This window comes from Canis lupus, chromosome 18 (genome assembly GCF_003254725.2).
Source record: "Canis lupus dingo isolate Sandy chromosome 18, ASM325472v2, whole genome shotgun sequence".
NCBI classification, from domain to species: domain Eukaryota; kingdom Metazoa; phylum Chordata; class Mammalia; order Carnivora; family Canidae; genus Canis; species Canis lupus.
In genome coordinates, this window is record NC_064260.1 from 40,605,241 (window position 1) to 40,629,934 (window position 24,694).

General features: G+C 37.5%; 1 protein-coding gene across 1 annotated transcript; it reads left to right on the forward strand.

Moving 5' to 3' along the window:
* The first annotated feature begins 5,136 nt into the window (after positions 1–5,136).
* On the forward strand, positions 5,137–6,069 carry LOC112668693 (olfactory receptor 4C11-like). The gene has a single exon (XM_025461193.3). The coding sequence runs from the start codon at positions 5,137–5,139 to the stop codon at positions 6,067–6,069; it is 933 nt and encodes a 310-aa protein (XP_025316978.1).
* The last annotated feature ends 18,625 nt before the right edge of the window (positions 6,070–24,694 follow it).

Here is a 24,694-nt window from a genome sequence, read left to right on the forward strand (position 1 = left end):
AAAAAAAGAGTGGGAGGCTTATCCTACTGAGCAACCCAGAAGCCCCTTAACTTTTCCTATTTATGATGAACTTGGCAGTTTTGAGGAGAGCTACTCTGACATTTTATATAAAACCTTCATTTGAGGTTAGTCTGGTACTTTACTCTAGAGTAGAATTGGGTAGTGGGTTATAGGGGAAAACTTCACCGTAGAAAAGTTCCATTTGCATTACAAAATACCAGTAGGTACATGCTTTCAATATGACTCATTGCCATTGTGTTTAGCCTTGATCATCTGGTTGAGGTGGTGTTGAAATATTTCTCCTCTGTAAAATTACTCCCCCTGCCTCATTCCACAATGTGCCTTTTGGCAGAAACTCACCTGTGTACAGCCCACAAATAAGAGATTGAGAGTTATCTATAACCCTTTGAGAGCAGAATACTACAATATCATTAAGAATTTTTTAATGGGAGATTTGTCTATCATCATCTCTTTATTAGTTATTTATTTAAGTGGTTATATCAATATGAACTTGTGGATTTTTTAAAGTATGAGTTATAATCCATTTCAGTGTCACTGATTTTGTAGCTTTCTTTTGCAGCTTTTGAAACTAGGGGGTCTTTCCATTGGCTCTTGTGTCCCTTTGGCATATTCTCATTACAGTGTCAGTGACTGTACATGTGTGTTAGCATCCGTACCTTTTAGCGTTACAAGATACTCCAATTCACCTTGTACATTCTCTGCCCCAGGCCTAGATTCAGCCATTTCTTTAAAAAGTCCTAATTTACTTTCTTGGAACAGTATCAGATACCATGTCCTGGGCACTAAATCACTAGATAATCAAGTTTTGTTTTTTTTTTTCTAGTCAAAAGAGGTCATTTATGGCCCAAATAAGCTGATCTCCTCCAAATAAATTAATTTCAGGAAGAAATTATCTTTTCCTCATAATCTATTAATACATATTGAAGATTAAGTTCTTTTCTTTGTCACACTTAGCTCAAGTGTCCTAATTAATAGGGAAGGGACACTTTAGGGAATGACCTTCCCCAGACTCCCATATTCTGCATCATTCCTGTTTAAATACTGCTGCAGGGAAAGCAAAAGAGAGCATCTCCCATTCAAACGCCTCGTGAAATTCAATTTCAGAAAGTGTGGAATGAATCTGGGACCAACTTTGTCTTCTGCTATGCATGCAAGAACCTGAGCTGCAGTGACATCAAACAGCTCAGACAGAGTTTTAGAAACACTTTTTTTAAAAAAATTCTCATTTGAATAAAGAATGGCCAAATTACATTGAGAAGAAAAGAGGACGACTGAACATCCTAACCTTTGCATAAGCTCTTATCAAAACAGGTAAGAATGGGAACCCTGGGGTGGCGCAGCGGTTTAGCGCCTGCCTTTGGCCCAGGGCGCGATCCTGGAGACCCGGGATCGAATCCCACGTCGGGCTCCCGGTGCATGGAGCCTGCTTCTCCCTCTGCCTATGTCTCTGCCTCTCTCTCTCTCTGTGTGACTATCATAAATAAATAAAAATTAAAAAAAAAAAACTTTATAAAAAAAAAACAGGTAAGATTTGTGTTGGGGGTTAACTTAGTTGTATTTGATTTGCAGAGAAAATTTATCTGATCAATGCCACAGTGTGTGTCTAACACATAAAGGCATTTGCGGAAGGATAGAAAGTTTAGGGAATTTTCTGGAAGTGTTTTACAATCTAAGGTGAGAAGTTGGAATAAGAGAAATGCATAGCAGGTCCTGCTAAGGATATAAACAAACAGAAATAATATCTATCTGAGTATTTTAGGAAATGCTCCATGGAGATAATGATTTTACTTTGGGTGGAGTAGGCTTCCTTTTTGAGTAGTAACTGATTATTGAATAGGACCAAACACTATTAGATTGTATCTATAGGAAATATTCTTAATTATTTCCTTAACACTATGAATACTTATTATTAAATATGTACTTTCATCTAGATGCTAAAATTCAGCAGTGAACAGATAAAAATCACCTTCCTTACATTGCTTCTTTTGAATGTATGCCACTCATATCTATTATTATGAATTACACAAATGTCTCAAACTATATCTCTATTAGATATAGTAGGTAAATAGATGATAGGTACATGGAATGGTAGATCGATAGATAGATATCTTTTTATTTAATTGTTAGAAACCACAAACAAGCTTTCATTCTTATTGCTGAAGATTTGGACAAAGAGCCTAAATGGGAAATGATTATAAGAGTGCCGGGGAACCTATAGTGAAAGGCAGTGTGGTTGGGGCACGAGTGGTAAAGACCCTGAAGCTTTTACTCAGCCCTTTCTCAGACATTTAAATCTTACTCTGGCCCTGGAAATCTTGTTGTCAGAAGATAGCTGGTATGAACCAGTAATATGCCAATGTAATTAACAACAATCTACTAATAGAAGATCTTTAAAAGCTTTTTCTTTTACTTTATTCCTTTTTTTAATTTAAATTCAATTAGCCAACCTATAGTGCATCATTAGAGTCAGATGTGGGGATTAGATGTATAGTTAATAATGATAATTATAAAAGCTTTATCTTTAATGGAGCATGATAATGACATATTTTCATTACCAACGGGAATATTTTAAAAGGTAAGTCATCCTATCTCTGATTCCAAAAATGCAATTCCCCACCTGGAAGCCACAAATTTTATGCTATTTGGTACTCTCTTAAATACAATTAATTGATATGAGTCCAAGTGTGTGTGAGATATATTATTCTGCAGTTAATGAAAATATTGCCATCCCCCGCATACAGTCCTGAACTCTATCACTTTAAAACATATTTTAGAAACGATTGCATATATATCCATACAGTAGATTACATTTTTTGTTGATTGTGTAAAATACCATCCCTGATTCATTTAGCTTCCTTCGTGATGAGCATTGAAGTTTCTTTCCTTTTGTCAACATGGAAAGGACTCCTATGATTGTCTTTGTGCCTGTGAGTAAGATTGCTTGCAACAAATGAAATCAACAGACCTATGTCTATGTGACATTGAAATATCATCAATGGTGAAAATCACTCCCCAAGAGATTGCCTCTCCTTAGACAATTACCAAAAATGCAGTTGTTAACAGGGTTAGTTGTTTCCCACATCACTTTCTGCATTGTTTGTTAAAAGACATTTATTAAAAAAAAAAGGTCAATTTGTTAATCTAATAGGTGAAATGATATATAATTGGAATTTAAATTTCAATGTATTTTTCCGTGAATGAAATTGGGTATCTTTTGACGTTTTAAAAAATACTTTATTTGAGAGAAATAGTGAGTGACAAAAAGAGAAAGAAATAGCATGAGCAGGGGGAGAGGGAAAAGCAGACTCCCAGCTGAGCAGGAAGCCTAACTTGGGACTCAACCTCAGGATCCTAAGATCATGACCTGAGCTGAAGGCAGATGCTTAACTGACTGAGCCATCCAGGTGCCCCAACATTATTTTAATAAGAAAAATTTCTTTTGAAATCAGTTCTTTTGTCCTTTATCAATTATACTGTGTGTGTGTGTGTGTGTGTGTGTGTGTGTGTTTTAATAACCTATCTATTTAGAGAGAGTATGAATGAAGGAAGGGGCAGAGAGAGAAAATCTTACAGGTCCCATGCTTCTCATGGAACCTGACCTGAGGCTCAATCTCACAACCCTAAGATCATGTCCCAAGTGAAAACTGAGAATCAGATGCTTAGCTGACTGACCCATTCAGGCATCCTATGCATTGTAGGGGTTTTGTTGTTGTTTTAAAGATTTTTTTTTTGAAAGAGAGAGATAGCAAAAGACAGTAGATCTGCGCTGGGGAAGAGAGGCAGAAGCACGCTCTACTCTGAGCAAGGAGCAAGATGGTGCTCAATCCCAGGACCCCTGTATCATGACCTGAGCCAAAGGCAGATGCTTAAATGACTGAGCCATCCAGGTTCCCCCAGTGCAGTTGATTTTAAAGACCGATCTCTGAAATCCATTTATATTTGAAAAAATTATGCATCTGTCTGGAGTACATGTTGTAAATAAATGACTTGGCCTTTATGCATTTAAGTATGCTACTAATGGAAATTATATGTGATGAGGACAGAAAAGGACTTTTCTACTGTTTTATATATATAAATAAATGTTAGTTCCCTTCCTGTATCTGTCTTCTCTTACTGAACTTAGAGTATGCGACACTCAAGAATATAGATTCCAAGAATTCTATTGAAAAGTTCCAGCTATGACTTGTGACCTCCTTAGCTCATTTTTAGACCCCTGGTGTTTGAAATACATAAAACTTGAAAGAATATTTTGATTTAGGCCAAAATTTCTCCATTTATCCTTTATTTACAATCAGTCTCTCCTTCTGTTCTTAAGAAAGTATGCTGAAAGACTGATGAAAATACTGAACAAGGTGAAGAATTTAACTTTGGACAACACGGTACAATTTACAGAGCACAAAGTTTTATGATAGAAGCTGAATTTAGAACTGCAATCAACTAGAAATTATGGAGAGTTAAAGTAACAGGAAATACAAATAAATTGTTAAAGTAACAATTCAAGGAAACAGATTAAAATAAAGTTCATGATAGAATGGAGTAATTGACTGAATGTTCACTGCAAAAATTCTGGTTGTTTCTCTCTTGTCCTCTGTCTCACTCTCTCCCTCTTTTAGTTTTCTTAAGGAAAACACTATCAAATCTTTCTACATAATTCCTTGAATGTTTAGACTATTTACTATAAGATATTTTAAAGTGAACTGCCAGGATGAAGTAGTATGAAATTGCATTATGCAAAATATGCATGAGTTTTCCCCATTTTACATCATTCTACACTAATAGGTCCTTGCTGTAAATAAAGACATTCAGCTCAAAAAGATACTTTTTCATAGAAAATCCCCTAAATGAATGTTTATTATGCCTGAAGAATCAGGTACTCTTTCATTATTGATATATTTCATTGTTTCCAAAAGCAATGAAGTGAATAGTGTATAAATACCATGATTTCCACTTTATTCAGAAGAAAACAACACAGATGGTAAGGGATTACAGACTGGTAAGTGGTATTTCCATCATCAAGTTTATGCATCTGACCTCCAAGTGAATTATTCATTTCATATTTTTTTCTTTGCAGATTAATTATTTCTAACCTGCATTTTCTCTGCTTTGAATGAAATAATGCAACAAAATAACAGCGTTACTGAGTTCATACTGTTAGGATTGACTCAAGATCCTATGAAAAAGAAAATGGTATTTATAATATTCTTCATTTTATATATGGGAACTGTGGTAGGGAATTTGCTTATTATTGTGACCATCAGGTTTAGCCGGACACTTGGGACCCCCATGTACTATTTCTTATTTTATTTGTCTCTTGCGGATTCCTGCTTTTCAACTTCCACAGCCCCCAGACTAATTGTGGATTCACTCTCTGCAAAAAAAATCATAACTTACAATGAGTGTATGACTCAGGTCTTTGCACTACATTTCTTTGGTTGCATGGAGGTCTTTGTCCTCATCCTCATGGCCATTGATCGCTATGTGGCCATCTGTAAGCCCTTACGTTACCCAACCATCATGAGCCGGCAGGTCTGCACTATCATGATTGTTCTCGCATGGATAGGATCTTTTTTCCATTCTATAGCCGAGGTTGTCCCAGCCTTGAGATTGCCCTTCTGTGGACCCAATTTGATTGATCATTACTGCTGTGATTTGCAACCCTTGCTGAAACTTGCTTGCATGGACACTTATCTGATTAACCTAGAATGGGTGTCTAATAGCGGGGCCATTTGCACAGGCAGTTTTGTGATTCTGATGATCTCCTATATTGTCATCTTGCATTCACTGAGAAACTATAGTGCAGAAGGGAAGAAAAAAGCTCTCTCTACTTGCACTTCTCACATCATCGTAGTAATCATATTCTTTGGTCCGTGTATATTCACATACACACGCCCCCCAACCACTTACCCCATGGACAAGATGGTGGCTGTATTTTATACTATTGGGACACCTTTTCTCAACCCACTCATCTACACACTGAGAAATGCAGAAGTGAAAAATGCCATGAGAAAGCTATGGCGTGTCAAAATTACCTCAGAGAGCAGAAGATGAATTGAGGACTTTGGATGATTACTTAATCTGTACAGATATCAAATATAGTGTATATCCTGACTTTCCCAATGTACTCTAATATAATGCATCTTATTTCCTTACTTTTTTTCTGTACGTCTGCTCTGAAACTAGTAGATTCCGTCAGCCTGTTTTTTTCTTTCCAGAGAGCTCCATTCTGACATTGCTGATTGTGAAGTACTCCTCAAATCTCAGTCTACACTCTGGTTTGATAATAAGTGAGATATTTATATAATCACAACTGTTCAAAAATGAGCATCCATAAATAAAGAATAGCCTGTTCTCTATGACTTGCAATTCTCTCTATAGCACATTTCAAACGAGGTATCGGGCTTTCTCTTGAACACATTCAGAGCAAAGGAACTAATATTTTGTGTTAAGAAATTATTTTCATTTTATCATTAGTTTATCTTTGAAAAGTTCCATACTAGTTAACCAAAGGCCAAACGGTTTTACAAAATACTTTTTCTTACTGTTCTAAAATAATTTTTCTTATTGTTTCCTTTGACTATTAAGAAAACTGAGGCAAGGGATGCCTGGGTGGCTCATTGGTTGAGTGTCTGCCTTTGGCTCAGAGCATGATCCCAGTTTGAGGATCGAGTCCCACACCGGACTCCCTGCATAGAGCCTGCTTCTCCCTCTGCCTATGTTTCTGCCTCTCTCTGTGTCTCTCATGAATAAATAAATAAAATCTTTAAAAAAAAAAGAAAACTGAGGCATTATGTGTGGTATTTTTTAATGTAGCATTAAAAGGTCTTGGGATATTCAGCTAATTTTTATGATTGATATATAGGAGCTTCAACAAGAGAATTCTATTAACTCTAAGAGAGAATGAAGTAAAATGATGTATGTCATCAAGACTAAATATAAATTTAAAATAAACCATAGACAAATAAAATAAAATAAAATAAAATAAACCATAGACACAGCATATTTTCTGGTATTGAAGTACTGTAACCTAGATTGAAGGCAAAAAATGTATGTTATTGCACTTAAAGTTGGGTTGTACGAATTGAATAAAAGAAAGTACCAGGGACATTCAGAAATACTCACTTGACTTGTCTTTAGTTAATGCAGTTAGATATAACATACTTTTTTTTTTGTTTGTTTTTTGTTTTTTGTTTTTTTTTTTAATTGGTGTTCAATTTACTAACATACAGAATAACACCCAGTGCCCGTCACCCATTCACTCCCACCCCCCGCCCTCCTCCCCTTCTACCACCCCTAGTTCGTTTCCCAGAGTTAGCAGTCTTTACGTTCTGTCTCCCTTTCTGATATTTCCCACACATTTCTTCTCCCTTCCCTTATTTTCCCTTTCACTATTATTTATATTCCCCAAATGAATGAGAACATATAATGTTTGTCCTTCTCCGACTGACTTACTTCACTCAGCCCAGGAGGATATAACATACTTTTTAAAAAGTTTTTATTTATTTATTCATGAGAGACAGACAGAGAGAGAGAGAGAGAGAGAGGCAGAGACATAGGTAGAGGTAGAAGCAAACTCCATGCAGGAAGCCCGATGCAGGACTGGATCCCCGGATGCCGGGATGATTCCCTGAGCCAAAGGCAGACACTCAACTGCTGAGTCACCCAGGCATCTAGAGAACCTACTTTGGCAACAGGAAGCCACTTTCTTTCTTTTGTTTGTGCTTTCCTAGTAAAGGAGTAGAGTCTATTCACAAGTTAGAATTGCTAATAGAATGTTGATGCTCATAGTGAGCAGAGCAGATTAGTATCTATGCATTGAATATGTGCATGCCTGGGTTATATCATGAACTTTTAAAATTCATTGATTTCTGTGGGTACAAAAATACTAAATCAAAGGGATATGTGCATCCAAATGTTTACAGCAGCATTATCTACAATAGCCAATTTATGGAAACAGCCCAAGTATCCTTAGACTGATGAATGGATAAAGGTCTGGTATGTTTAATATATTCTGCTAAGCAAAACAATCTAGTCAGAGAAAGACAAATACCATGTGATTATACTCACGTGGAATTTTGGGAGAAAAATTATAGGGAAAAAGAGTGAGTGAGAAAGAGAGAGAGAGCAAACCAAGAAATAGACTCTTACTAGGAAAACAAATTGATGGTTAACAGAGGGAGGTGGGTGGTAGAACAAATTAAATAGGTGATGGGAATATTGGAGTGCACTTCTTGTTATGAGCTGGGTGTGGTATATAAGTGTTGAATCACTAAACTGTACAACTGTAAGCCATATAATACTACAGGTTAAGTAACTGGAATTTAAATTAAACTTTAAAAATAAAGTTCATTGATTTCAGTGTATTCAAGTATATCACATCCTTTGTGAGTGTTATAAGATGCCATTTCGTTTTTAATGCTGTTTCTCATTATTTACCTGGAAAACTTTTTCGATACAATATTTTCTGCTTGCCAAAGATTATTTTAAAATAAATTCATTTTAAAATGCAATGTTTTCAGTGTTCTCGCTACTTTTTTCCTTTCTGGGATATTATGAAGCTTCGTGGCTGCACTAGTGTGCCGAAGTTGACATGTTAATGTACAAAAATTATGTATTTTTCTGTTATAAAGCTTTATTTTTTGATATACATATAATGTGAAAAAATCCCTACAATCTAAGTAATTGGGACACCTATATTCTCTATATAGTTACCATTGTGTGTGTTTCTGTGTGTAAGAAGATTTCATTTAAGATCTATCCATTTTGCAATTTCAAGTAAACGTTATGGTACTGTTAACTATAGTGACCACCCTATATATTATATCTCAAGAATTTATTCATTCTACATAACTGAAACTTTGCACCCTTGGGTCAATATCTCACCTTTTTACCCAATCCCTGGCCCCTAGTACTCATCATTCTACTCTTCTTTTTAAAGTCTGAATCATATATATCTCACATTTTCTATATTGATTCATCAGTCAAGGATGAGGTTGTTTCTACACCATGATATGGTGAATAATGTGAATACTGATGCAATGAACATAGAAATGCACAATCATGAACCTAGCTGTTCACAATCATGATTTTAGATCCTTTGGATATATACCCAATGGTAGAATTGATGGACGATAGTCCTACTATTAATTTTTTGAGGAACCTCTACACTCTTTTCCATAATGACTGCACCACTTTACAGACCCATCAGTAGTAGCACCGATCAGATCCCTTTTCTCCACATTCTCACCAACATTTCTGATCTCTTATCTTCTCTATGATAGTCATTCTAACAGATGTGAAGAGATAACTCATTATAACTTTGATTTGCCTTTCCCTGATGATGAGTTTTGCTGAGCACCTTTAGATGCACCTGTTAGCCATTTGTATGCCCTTGGAAAATGTCCATTCAGTCCCTCTGCCTGTTTATAAATCAGAGGAGATGAAGGAAATCTCCATAGTTTCAGCTCAATTGTCCCATGAACCCGAAACTGCTCTAAAAAATAGAGTCTACTATTTAAAAGGTGCTAAGAAAAAGATGTAATGGAATATTAGACAAAAACCATTTACTCAATTAGCTCAAAAGTATATAGAAAAGAAATAAAAATAGGTTATAAAGGGGGAAAAGTAAACTACAATAAAATGAACTCCCCCCCCAAATTTAACAATTACATTAAATGCAAATACACTACACTTGAAAGACAGAAGTTGTTAGGATAGACAGAATAATCTTCAGCTAAGTAATGGATTAATGATATACATGTTAGTGTAATAAATCCCTGAACAAAGAGACCATGCACGATGAGTAAATGGTGTGATTCAATGTACATGAAGTTATAGAATAGGCAACACTACAACAGAGTGATACAAATCAAGACGATAGTTGCCTCAAAGGAATTTTCTGAACGGGGGCATGACAGAACTTTCTGGGTTAATGACAATATTCTAATCTTGAATTTGTTAATGGCTATGTGAGTATATACATTTATCAAAACTCATCAATTCATATAATTAAAAGACTGCATTTCATTGTATGTAAATTTTTTCTCAGAATAAGAGGTATGTTACCAAAAAGAAAGCTTACCAATATCTCTAAGTTCCCCCCACAAATGCATATCAAATATAGTGATCATTTCCAGAGAAAAGAAAACAGAACAGTAACTCTCATTAAGTATTTCATTCCCATGAATGGAAGATGTATGAATATTTTATTGGAAACAATTACACAATACGGACTTTGAATAGCTGCATTAGACTTCACCAAAATGAAAAAAATTTTTTTAAAGATTTATTTATTTATTTATTTATTTATTTATTTATTTATTCATGAGGGACACACACACACACACACAGAGGCAGAGACACAGACAGAGGGAGATGCAGGCTCCATGCAGGGAGCCTGATGTGGGACTCGATCCCGGGACTCCAGGATCACGCCCTGGGCTGAAGGCGGCGCTAAACTGCTGAGCCACCTGGGCTTCCCCCAATGAAAATCTTTTGTACTGAAAATTATGTCATCAACAAAGTGAAAAGCCAACCCACAGATTGGGAGAAAATACTTGCTAATCATGTCTCAAATGAGGAACTTGTTTTCAGACTATATAAAGAACTCCTACCACTTAATAACCCAAATTAAAACTTGGCAAAATATCTGAATAAGTCAATCAGAGAAGATCAAACATTATATGGTCTCAATCATTTGGGGAATATAAAATATAGTGAAAGGGAATAAAGGGGAAAGGAGAAAAAATGAGTGGGAAATACCAAAAAGGGAGACAGAACATGAGAGACTCCTAACTCTGGGAAACGAACTAGGGGTGGTGGAAGGGGAGGTGGGCTGGGGGGTGGGGGTGACTGGGTGACGGTCACTGAGGGGGGGCACTTGATGGGATGAGCACTGGGTGTTATTCTATATGTTGGCAAATTGAACACCAATAAAAAATAAATTTATAAAATTAAAAAAATATCTGAATAAACATAACTCCACAAGAATATATAAATGGCCAAAAGAATATGAAAAGATGTTTAATACCATTAAGTAGTAGGAAATACAAACCTCGGCCATAATGAGATATCACTTTACATCTGCTAGAATGTCTAGAATCAAAAAAGGCAGACATTAACAAGTTTTAGTGAAGAGGTAGAGAAAGTAGAGTTCTCATAAATTATTGGTGGCAATGTAAAATAGTGCAACCATTTTGGAAAGCAATGTGGCAGCTCCTCAAAATGTTAAACATAATTATAATGACCTAGCAATTCTACTCTTAGGCATCTACCTAAGAGAAATTAAATATATATGCACACAAAAAGTTGTACACCAATGTTCACAGCAACATTATTCATAATGGCTAAAATGGGGAAACAATCTACTTGTCAATCAACTAGTGAATGGGTAACTTATATATTCATATAAGGGAATTTTATTCATCAACAAAAAGGAAAGAAATACTGATAACTTGCCACAACTTGCATTTATGCTAAGAACATTACAGTAAATTAAGAAACAGGTTACAAAAAGTAACATATTGTATAATATCTTTTATACTAAAAGTCTAGAAAAGGGCAGCCTGGATGGCTCAGCAGTTTAGCGCCTGCCTTCAGCCCAGGATGTGATCCTGGAGACCCCAGATAGAGTCCCACATGAGGCTCCTTGCAGGGAACCTGCTTCTCCCTCTGCCTGTATCTCTGCCTCTCTCTCTCTCTCTCTCTCTCTCTCTCTCTCTCTGTCTTTCATGAATAAATAAATAAAATCTTTTAAAAATATACTGAAAGAAAGTAGATTATGGAGTGCCTGGGTGGCTCAGTTGGTTAAGCAAGGGACTCTTGATTTTGGCTCAGGTCAGGATTTCAGGGTCATGGCATCAAGACTCAAGTCAAGCTCTGTGCTCAACATGGAATCTGCTTGAGATTGCCTCTCTCCCTCTGCCCCTCCCTAACCTCCATGCTGCAGTTCCCCACCCACTTCCTTATCCCTGGTTTTCATGTACACTCACCCTCTCTCTCTCAAAAAAGAAAAAAAAAGGAATACAGAAAAGAAGAAAGAAAGAAAAAGAAAGAAGAAAGAAAGAAAGAAAGAGTCCCTGCTCAGTGGGATACAGAAAGAAAGAGAAGAAAGAAAGAAGAAAGAAGAAAAGAAAGAAAGAAAGAAAGAAAGAAGAAAGAAAGAAAGAAAGAAAGAAAGAAAGAAAGAAAGAAAGAAAGAAACTCGATTGGTATTTACCTAGGACTGCCTGTGATGATGATGGAGAGGAATAAGTCACTATGAATAGGCATGGAATTTCTTTTAGGGTGGCAAAATGTTGTGAAAGTAGATAGTCTTGATTGTTTCATAGGCTTCTATACTAAATACCATTAAATCATATACTTTAAATGAGCGAATTGTTTAGTATGTGGATTATTTCTCAATAAAGCTATTAAAAACAAAAACATTAAATATAATGATTATTTGCACAGAATAAATGGCCATACAGTAACTTTTATCAAAAAATTATTTCCCATGAATAAAAGTATGTTAATATTGAATTAAAAATTAGTGTATATCAGTGACTTCGGATTACTACTATGATTAAAATACAGCATAATGTATATAGCTAATAACACTATAATATTTATTTGAAAATTGCAAAGAGTAGATCCAAAAGTTTCATCATAAGAAAAAATTATAATCGTGTGGTGATGGTTGCTATCTAGATTTATTGTGATGATAATTTTGAAATATATACAGTATCAAATCATTTGGTTGTATACCTGAAACCACTAATAATGTTATATGCTAATTATATTTCAATGAAAAAATGTGGAATCTCTCTCTCCATGCTTTCATCTGGGCTAATGTCTTGACACATGTCACATGTAAACTCTTCCCAAAGGAAAAGAGGGTGGTAAAAGTCATGTTGTATAATCCCTAAAAGTTGGTGTGAGAGGCATTAAAGCTTTTCCTTTTGTGAAACAACCAATGCCCTGCAACAACTGTGGTTTGGTATAGCCCAATCTACACCCGTGAAATGAATGAGAACTGACATACCTGTGTCAATTGCCAGATGTCTGAATGAGGCCATCTTGGACCATGTACTCCATTCATTCCACAGAGAGTGTCTCCAGGTGAAACCAGAACACGGATCACCCAGCTGAATCCAGCCACATTGTAGAATCATAATAAAATATTGTATTTATTTAAAGACTTTAAATTTTGGTTTTGCAACTTAAAACTACTAATTCAGGGGGCTGGAGGTACCTGGGTGGCTCAGTCTGTTAAGCATCTACCTTCAGCTCAGATCATGGTTTCAGGGTCCTAGGATCTAGCTCTGCCTAGAGCTCCCTGCTCAGTGGGCAGTCTGCTACTCCCACTCTCTCTCCCTCTGTGCTCTGTCTCAAATAATTAAATAAATAATCTTAAAATAAATGAAAAAATAAAACTATTAATTTGGATATTATATTTTGTGATTGTTAGCCACTAATTTTTGCTTAGTGCTATTTCCCAGTATGTAACAATAGATATCTTACACACCTACTAAGTTCACACAAGGCAGAAAGCAGAAGATAAACACTGTGAAGTTTCAGGGGGCTGTCACATGGGTAGAGTTCTTAAAGTTCTGTGGCCTGAGGAATTCCACAATAAAAAAAAGAAGTGTTTTCTATTCACATCTCCTACCAGTTGGAAAGTGACACACTATTTTATGGGTCCAGGGTCATGGCCAGATAGCAGTGCAAATGGCCCACTGTGTGGTGAACTTTGGCCAGTGGGAAGGGAAAGACAATGGCTACATTATCCCAGATTTCTGGCTAAAGAAAAAGAATATATAGTCTCTCTTAAAAGGACTAGTGAGGTCAAGAAATTATCTGTGAAAGTGGTGAAACTACCCTTACACTGCATAGGAAGCATTTAAGTTTCCTCTAAGAGTACAAACATGTAAGGGTCCGGCATTTGGGATATTATATGAAAAAGGGGGGATCTCTGGGTGGCGCAGCGGGTTAGCGCCTGCCTTTGGCCCAGGGAGCGATCTTGGAGCCCCGGGATCGAGTCCCACGTCGGGCTCCCGGTGCATGGAGCCTGCTTCTCCCTCTGCCTGTGTCTCTGCCTCTCTCTCTCTCTCTCTCTCTCTCTCTGTGACTATCATAAATAAATAAAAATTAAAAAAAAAAGAAAAAGGAAGAGGAGGTTTGATTAGAGTAGGAAGAGAAAAGAAAGAAAAGAAAGAATGAGGACAAAGGAAAGATCAGGAATGGGAGAAGAATAAGAAAGAATATTAGTGGTCAAGAGTCAATTTTAATGACTTATACTCAAAAAAGTAGAAGAATGAAAGCCTGCAGTACAATTTGCTCCAAGTATAGGGGGCGGGGCAGGATGGTGGAGGAGTAGGGGCCCCAACTCACCTGTCCCCACCAACTTACCTAGATAATTTTCAAATCATCCTGAAAACCCACGAATTCGACCTGAGATTTAAAGAGAGAACAGCCTGAATGCTACAGAGAGGAGTTTTCGCTTCTACCAAGGAAGGAACGTGTGGAAATTAAAAAAAAAAAAAAAAAAAAAAAAAAGAATCAAGTGGGAGAGGGGCCCCACAAGAAGTCAGACTAAGAGGGCGGCAAGAGCCTCCGGGGCAGGAAAGCCCAGGCCCAGAGAAGCAGGAACTTTAAAAACCCACACCGGATTCTTCCTGGACAGAAAGAAGCTCAGCAGGGAAACCAGGCACGATCGCAGGAGGGGCAGTGGAGCCCCCAGGTCCCCGGGGTCACTAGCAGAGGAGGTGAGCCCTGGGGGAGAGCCCGCAGCACGCCCCAGCCCAAGCGGTTAAGGGCTGGAGCGCGACCGGGAGCGGCTCGGAGGCGGCTCCACGCGCGGAGGAGGCTGTGCACCCCGGGAGCGCAATTCCAGCAGCACAGGCCCTGGATCCCAGGGCGCCGAGGGACACAGCCCAGAATCCTGCGCTCCCCCGGGACAGGCAGAGGTAGGGAGGGCCCAGGACAGCGAGGACGCTCCTGCTGCAGGATGCCCTGAGCTGTGCAGGTCAGCGCCCCCGCCCCTGGAGCATCCAGGCCCCTGGGGGTTGGGAGCTAGGGGAGTTACTGCAGGAGCTGACTCAAGGGCTGGAGAGCTGGCTGCTGCCACTGTTGTTGTTCCTCAGTGTCACCGTATGCCTGGGACAGAGTGGGGCCACCAGGGAGGAGGGGCCTCATGGGGTAAACAGCTCCCACTGAGCCCGGAACCGGCGGGGGGGAGAGGCAGCTCCCCCAGGTGCACACACCTGAAAATCAGCACAACAGGCCCCTCCCCCAGAAGACCAGCTGGAAGGACAGGGGAAGAGCAAGTTCTTTACCATGCAGCTCCAGGGGAAGTCAAAGGATTTACAGTATACAAAATCAGAGAATACCCCTCCTTTTATTTCTTCTTCCTTTTCCAGTAAAAATTGTTTTTATATCAGACTGTAAATTTCCAATTTTTTTCTCTTTTCTCACCTTAACTACAGTATCTTACCACCTCTTCATTTTTTAAGATTCTTCCTTTTTGACTTTCATATTTCTATAATTACAGGTCTTAGATATATTTTTCACTTCTAGATTCCTTTCAACATACTCAACTTAATTTGGGGAGATATACGATATGTTTTGTTTTGTTTGTTTGTTTTGTGTTTTTTGTTTTCTCTGTTTCATCTTGTTCTACAATGGCGGAAGTTAATACCTTCTACACATGACCAGAATTAACCCAGAACCAAGTGATATACCATGCTGGCTCATTCTGTGAGATTCCTCGTACCCATTCTGCCCCCCTCTTGTATCTCATTTATGTTTTGGTGGTCAATGTTGGGGCTTTCTACAAGTATTTCTGGTTTATTATAAATTTGGGATTGAGCATCTTCTAATATACAGAACTTAATATACTCAGAAACAAGAGGATCACCCTCTATAAGCCCTCAGGTAGACTGCATTATCTCTCCACTACAACTTCTACACCACCACCATCTCCCACTACCCCCCCCTTTTTTTTTCTCCTTTTTTTTCCTTTTTTCTTTCTTTTCTTCTCTTCTTCTTTAGGATTCCTGGCCTTTTATTTTTTACTAATTTGTGTTAAAATTTGTTTCTCACTTTAGTGGTCCTATTGTCTTATTTCATTCTGGTCTTGTTTTCGATTTCTGGTCACTAACCTCAGCAGAATCTTTTAGGGTGAAATTTACTTAGGTCATGGTAGATATTCTTGATGTAGCCCACTCATACACCCAGTCTGGACGGAGCAAAATGACTAGAAAGAAAAACTCACCACAAAAGAATCAGAAGCAGTACTCTATGCCTCAGAGTTACAAAATTTGGATTACAATTTGATGTCAGAAAGCCATTTCAGAAGCAAAATTATCAAGCTACTGGTGGCTCTGGGAAAAACCTTAAACGGATTCGAGAGACTTCATGACTGCAGCATTTAGATCTAATCAGGCTGAAATTAAAAATCAATTAAATGAGTTGCAATCCAAACTGGTAGCAATGAGGGTTAATGAGGTGGAAGAAAAGTGTATGACATAGAAGACAAGTTTATGGCAAGAAGGAAGCTGAGGAAAAAAGAAAAAACAATTAAAAACCATGAGGAAAGGTTATGGGAAATAAATGACAGCCTCAGAAGGAAAAAGTCTACATTTAATTGGGGTTCCAGAGAGCACTGAGAGGAACAAAGGAACAGAAAGCATATTTGAACAAATCATAGCTGAGAACCTTCCCTAATTCAGATCCAGGAGATAGAGAGGTCTCCCCCTAAAATCAATAAAAAGTTCTCAACACCTCAACATTTAATAGTGAAACTTGCAAATTCCAAATATAAAAAGAAAATCCTTAAAGTGGCAAGAGACAAGAGATCCCTAACTTATATGGGGAGAAATATTAGATTAACAGCAGACCTCTCCAGAGACCTGGAAGGCCAGAAAGGGCTGGCAGGATATGTTCAGGGTCCTAAATGAGAAGAACATGCAGCCAAGAATACTTTATCCAGCAAAGTTCTCATTCAGAAGGAGAGATAAAGAGCTTCCAAGACAGGCAGGAACTGAAAGAATATGTGACCACCAAACCAGCTTCGCAAGAAATATTAAGAGGGACTCTGTAAAAGAAAGAGGGAGCCCAAAGAAATAGTCAGAAAAACAAGGACTGAATAGGTATTATGATGACACTAAATTCATATCTTTAATAGTAACTCTGAACATGAATCAGCTAAAAGACCACATTAAAAGATGCAGGGATTCAGACTGGATAAAAAAGCAAGATCTATCTATTTGCTTTCTTGAAGAGACTCATTTTAGACATAAGGACACCTACAGCCTGAAAAAGGAGAGATTGGAGAACCATTTACCATTCAAAAGGTCTTCAAAAGAAAGCTGAGGTAGCAATCCTCATAGCAGATAAATTAAAGTTTATTGCAAAGACTATAGTAAGAGGGAAGAAGGACACTATATCGTACTTAAACTATCTATGCAACAAAAGGACCTAACAATCATGAATACTTATGCTTCTAATGTGTGAGCTGCCAAGTATATCAATTAATTAGTAACCAAACTAAAGACATACTTAGATAATAAAACACTAATACTGAGAGACTTCAACACAGCACTTTCTGCAAATAACAGATTTTATAAGCACAACCTCTCCAAAGAAACAAGAGCTTTCAATGGTACACTGGACCAGATGGATTTCACAGATATTTTCAGAACTTTACATCCAAACACAACTGAATACACATTCTTCTCAAGTGCACATGGAACTTTCTCCAGAATAGACCACATACTGGGTCACAAATCAGATCTTAACTGATACCAAAAGATTGGAATTGTCCCCTGCATATATTCAGGCCATAATGCTTTGTAACTTGAACTTAATCACAAGAAGAAATTTGGAAGAAACTCAACACGTGAAGGTTAAAAGCATTCTGCTAAAAGATGAAAGGGTCACCAAGAAAATTAGAGAATAATTAAAAATATTCATGGAAACTAATGAAAATGAAGTCACAACTATTTAAAATCTTTGGGATACAGCAAAAACTGTCCTCAGAGGGAAATACATCGCAATAAAAGCATCCCTCAAAAAATTGGAAAAAACTCACATACTGCAAGCTAACCTTGCACGTAAAGGAACTGGAGAAAGAACAGCAAATAAAACCTACACCAAGCAGAAGAAGAGAGTTAATAGAGATTCGAGCAGAACTCAATGAAATAGAGACCAGAAGAACTGTAGAACATATCAACAAGACCAGGAGTTAGTTCTTTCAAAGAATTAATAAGATAGATAAACCATTGCCAGCCTTACTAAAAACAAAAGAGAATAGATTCAAATTAATAACATCATTATTGAAAAGGGAGATATCACAACCAATTCCAAGGAAATACAAACGATTTTAAAAACAGATTATGAGTGGCTATACGCCAATAAATTAGGCAATCTAGAAGAAATGGGCACATTTCTAGAAAACCACAAACTACCAAAACTGGAACAGGAAGGAATAGAAAACCTGAACGGATCAATAACCAAAGAGGAAATTGAAGCAGTCATCAAAAACCTCCAAGACACAAAAGTCCAGGGCCAGATGGCTTCCCAAGGAATTTTATCAAAAGTTTAAGGAAGAAACAATACCTATTCTACTAAAGCTGTTCTAAAAGATAGAAAGGGATGGAATACTTCCGAACTCATTCTATGAGGCCAGCATCACCTTAATTCCCCAGATGAAGACTCCAACAAAAAGGAGAATTATAGCTCAATATCCCTGATGAACACAGATGCAAAAATTCTCGACAAGATACTAGCCAATAGGATCCAACAATACATTAAGAAGATTATTCATCATGAACAAGTGGGATTTATCCCCGGGATGCAAGGCTGGTTCAACACTCATAAAGCAATCAACGTGATAGATCATATCAACAAGAGAAAAACAAGAACCATTTGATCGTCTCAATAGATGCAGAAAAACGTATTTGACAAAATACAGCATACATTCCTGATCAAAACTCTTCAGAGTGTAGAGATAGAGGGAACACACCTCAGCATCTTAAAAGCCATCTACGAAAAGTTCACAGCAAATATTATCCTCAATGGGGAAACACTGGGAGGATCTTCCTAAGATCAGGAACACGACAGGGATGTCCACTCTCACCACTACTATTCAACATAGTACTAGAAGTCCTAGCCTCAGCAATGAGGCAACAAAAAGAAATAAAAGGCAATCAAATCGGCAGAGAAGTAGTGAAACTCTCCCTCTTTGCAGGTGATATGATACTGTACATAGAAAACCCAAAAGAGGGGATACCTGGGTGGCTCAGTGGTTTAGCACCTGCCTTCGGCCCAGGCCGTGATCCTAGAGTCCCAGGATCGAGTCCCATATTGGGCCCCCTGCATGGAGTCTGCTTCTCCCTCTGCTTGTGTCTCTGCTTCTCTCTCTCTCTCTCTGTATCTGTCATGAATAAATAAATAAAAAATCTTAAAAAAAAGAAAGCCCAAAAGACTCCTCACCAAGATTGTTAGAACTCATACAGAAATTTGTCAGTGTGGCAGGATACAAAATCAATGCCCAGAAATCAGTGGCATTTCTATACACTAAGAATGAAACTGAAGAAAGAGAAATTAAGGAGTCAATCCCATTTATAATTGCACCCAAAAGCATAAGATACCTAGGAATAAACCTAACCAAAGAGGTAAAGGATCTATACCCTAAAAACTACAGAACACTTCTGAAAGAAATTGAGGAAGACACAAAGAGATGGAAAAATATTCCAACTTATGGATTGGAAGAATTAATACTATGAAAATGTCTATGCTACCCAGGGCAATTTACACATTCAATGCAATCCCTATCAAAAAACCATGGACTTTCTTCAGAGAGTTGGAACAAATCATCTTAAGATTTGTGTGGAATCAGAAGAGACCCCTAATAGCCAAGGGTATATTGAAAAAGAAAACCAGAGCCGGGAACACCACAATGCCTGATTTCAAGATTGTACTACAAAGCTGTGATCTTCAAGACAGTGTGGTACTGGCACAAAAACAGACACATAGATCAATGGAACAGAATAGAGAACCCAGAAATGGACCCTCAAGTCTATGGTCAACTAATATTCGACAAAACAGGAAAGACCATCCACTGGAAAAAGGACAATCTCTTCAATAAATTGTGCTGGGAAAATTGGACAGCCACATGCAGAAGAATGAAACTAGACCATTCTCTTATGCCATACACAAAGATAAACTCAAAATGGATGAAAGATCTAAATGTGAGACAAGAATCCATCAAAATCCTAGAGGAGAACACAGGCAACACCCTTTTTGAACTTGGCCACAGCAACTTCTTGCAAGATACACCTCTAAAGGCAAGGGAAACAAAAGCAAAAGTGAATTATTTGGACTCTTCAAGATAACAAGCTTCTGCACAGCAAAACAAACAGACAAGAAAGCTAAAAGACAACCTACAGAATGGGAGAAGATATTTGCAAATGACCTATCAGATAAAGGCCTAGTATCCAAGATCTATAAAGAACTTATTACTCTACAGCAAAGAAACAAACAACCCAATCATGAAATGGGCAAAAGACTTGAACAGAAATTTCACTAAAGAAGACATAGACATGGCCAACAAGCACATGAGAAAATGCTCTGCATCACTTGCCATCAGGGAGTGATGGCAAAAGAGGGAAATACAAATCAAAACCACAATGAGATACCACCTCACACCAGTGAGAATGGGGAAAATTAAGACAGGAAACAACAAATGTTGGAGAGCGTGTGGAGAAAGGGGAACCCTCTTGCACTGTTGTGGGAATACTGGTACAGCCACTCTGGAAAACTGTGTGGAGATTCCTCAAACAGTCAAAAATAGAACTACCCTACGACCCAGCAATTGCACTGCTGGGAATTTACCCCAAAGATAAAGATGCAGTGAAACGGCAGGACACCTCCACCCCAATGTTTATAGCAGCAAGGTCCACAATAGCCAAACTGTGGAAGGAGCCTCGGTGTCCATCAAAAGATGAATGGATAAGGATGTGGTCTATATATACAATGGAATGTTTCTCAGCCATTAGAAATGACAAATACCCACCATTTGCTTCAACATGGATAGAACTAGAGGGTATTATGCTGAGTGAAGTAAGTCAATCGGAGAAGGACAAACATTATATGGTCTCATTCATTTGGGGAATATAAAAAATAGTGAAAGGGATTATAGGGGAGAGGAGAGAAAATGAGTGGTTAAATCAGAGAGGGAGACAGAAAATGAGAGACAGACACCTAATTCTTGGAAACCCACAAGGGGTGGTGGAAAGGGAGGTGGGCAGGGAGATGGGGTGACTGGGTGATGGGTACTAAGGGGGCACTTGACAGAATGAGCCCTGGGTGTTATGCTATATGTTGGCAATCAAACTCCAATAAAAAATATACAAAAAAAAAAAGTTGTTCCAAGTATAAACTATAAGTGACTTTCCCAGCAATTTCTCCAGATATCAGCAGAGATTCAATTAAAAAGAAAAGCAATAAACTCCAATGGCACTATTGAACCAACTCTTTTCCAATCAAATAGAACTGTCAAAAGAGCAGAGGAAATAAATTTCAATAGGAAAATACCTCCAAAATAGATATTTTAATATATGCATTACATTAAATATTTAGCATATTTATGCATATTTAAACACATTAATCCCATGAGCAAGATATCACTCATAAAACAATTCTTCATTTGGATTCTTGCTATGGCCCTAAATCAATAATTGATTTGTTTTCAAATTTAGCAAATAAAGATAAATTTAACATTTTTAAAAAGTTGTTAAAGACATCTTGAAATTGTAGCTCATTGTTAGTTCTCCGTTGTGGTTCTGAATATGGAGGGAGACTTTGGGAGAAAGCTTTCCCCAAGGTCATTAACATTTTCATCATTCTCTTATAATAGACCTTGTAAGAAGATGAGAAAGGAGCATAGTAAACATACTACAAATGGCAGGTTTCAGTGGGTGACAGAATCAGCAAGGACAATATGACTTTTACCAGACCTTGAGTTGGGGGTTCTAGGAATTTCTGATACTAATTATTCACAAAGCAATTCCTAAGGCATTAGTCTGTTGTGGAGCGCTGCACCCAAACTGCCTCAGAAGAAATGGCAAAATAAATAAAAATTCAAGCCCTGGACAATACTGGTGAGATTTATTTTCTTCTAAAATTAAAGTAAAAAAGAATATAGAAAAAGGGGATTAAATAAAATTGCTTTACTGTTCCCTGTAAAGACAATTGCAAGAAACTAGTCTCAGAAGTAAGCAGAAAATAAAATTATTAAAATGATGATCAGATAATAATGTGCATCTATACATGATTATAAAATAAGTAGAAGGATTGTGAACATGAAAATATAAATAATTTCAAAACAAATTGACATTGTCAAGTTTGAAATGCTCAGAAAATGGAGGAAGAAATTCTTTGAGATGAGTCTTAATTCAAGGAATAATAAGAGTTCCTCAAGGACCATATAGATTGAATAACAGAAGCACAAAACCGAGGTTTCTGTTTATATGCCCAGTTTCTTCTAGTTGAAAGCCAAACAATGTAATTTACTGGTATCAAAAACTACTAGTATTGAGACCTCTTAAATTGAAGGACTTTCCCAGTGGAAATAGTGTTTTGGGATTTTTTTTTTTGTTCTTTTAATTCGGAAGGAAAAAGAGAATGAACATGTCAAAGCAGGGTGAAGTATTCTTGTGTCCGAATCTGAATTATTATTACTATTATGATTTTTACCATTGTTATTATTATCATTATTTTGTGTCCTATAAGGAAAGGCACACATGTAACAATGACTCTGTCAGCTCTAATATACAGAAAACATAGTGCTGTAGTTTCCCAAAAGCTGGAAGAGCCAAACACACTGTTGCTGCAAAGGGACAGCTGAGAGCACACAGTTTAGCAGAAGCTATATGTGATACACGTGACAGGTCATGAGGGGATATGGCCTCAGACAGACAAAATTCCTTCTTTTTTTTTAAGATTTTATTTATTCATTCATGAGAGACACAGAGAGAGAGAGAGAGGCAGAGACACAGGCAGAGGGAGAAGCAGGCTCTATGCAGGGACCCTGATGTGGGACTCGATCCCAGTACTCCAGGATCACGCCCTGGGCTGAAGGCAGGAGCCAAACTGCTGAGCCACCCAGGGATCCCCTAGACAAAATTCCTAATGACATTAGACACTGTGCAATGCCATCCCAACCTACTACTCAAGGAATCGTTTACATTTGTGGCTTAGCTTGAGGAGAAATTTTAGTTTTCTTTTTTTTTTTTAAAGATTTGTTTATTTATTCATTCAGAGAGAGCGAAGAGAGAGGCAGAGACACAGGCAGAGGTAGAAGCAGGCTCCATGCAGGGAGCCCGATGTGGGACTCGATCCTGGGTTTCCAGGATCACACCCCGGGCTGCAGGCGGCGCTAAACCACTGCGCCACCGGGGCTGCCCAAATTTTAGTTTTCAATCAAAACTATTGCACATACTTCTTTCCAATACTCCAATGACCTCACTAGAGGACCTAAAATCCCAGCACTGAAGATGCATCTGATATTGTCCATTTCTAAATCTAAAGTATTAAAAGTATTTCCAGTGATGACCTCTTCAAAATATCTAATGCATCCCGAGTGGGAGAATTAATATAAACTAGCATGAAACTTGAAAGATTCAAAGGACACCTGAAGGAATTAGTGAGATGAAGGGCAGAGTCCTTCCTTTTTTCTTTCTCTCTGACATTTGTTTTATATAATAGTTACTTAAAAGTAATTCCTGAGGAAACCTCAAACACCGAGTCTGAAGATGAGAAATCACCCCAGATTTTACTTTTTCTCCTTTGTCTTGATGTGTGTCCAGTGGTTCCTTTCATTGCTTTGTCTTCTTTTATCTCTGCCTCTTCATCAGGATTTCATGACTATTCCAAGGCTGACAGAATGGATTTCCTTTCATAGTAGAAATAACTGTTCATATGATAGATGGCATTGAACTGAAACTTTCTCATTTCACAAATAGGATGACAGAAGTCCTGTGAGGCTAAATGATTTATCTAGAAATACAGCACCAAGTCTCAGAATGAGACATGTATAATTTTTGTCCTCTTTCTGACTGTACCCACCACCTCTTGATAAAAAGAGCCTGGTATCAAATGGGGACCATAAATTCACGTACTCAAAGATTAGAGTATCCTAAGGAGAATCTGTGGAGGTCATCCACATTCAATTACTGAACTCTCATGGCAGTATTCAGAAGGGAAAATATGGGTGTATGTTTTCATTTCTGTACCAAAAATAAGATGAGCTTTTCCAGATATATAAATATTACCATATCCCCCAACATTGAGTTGTTTCAAAATCACATTAGGTTCCTATACAGAATTAGAACTAGCAAATTTCTAGAAACAAACAGATGAGTAAAACTTTTCATAAAAGCAAGATTCTTGATTAGATATGAGACTTAGAGGATTTGCTTTATCTCTTTGGGATTTATTTCCTCATCTGATGTGAATGAATTGACTAAAAATGCAGGTAAGATGATCACACATCAATTTCTGTAAGTATTTTGGCCAAGCAGCCATAACTACACATTTTTCAAGCTCCAACTACTATGATTCTCCAATAATTTTAAGTCAGAAATAAATGTCATTGTTCCTTGTTATGTTTTTCTTTCAGATAATTTCATTGTCT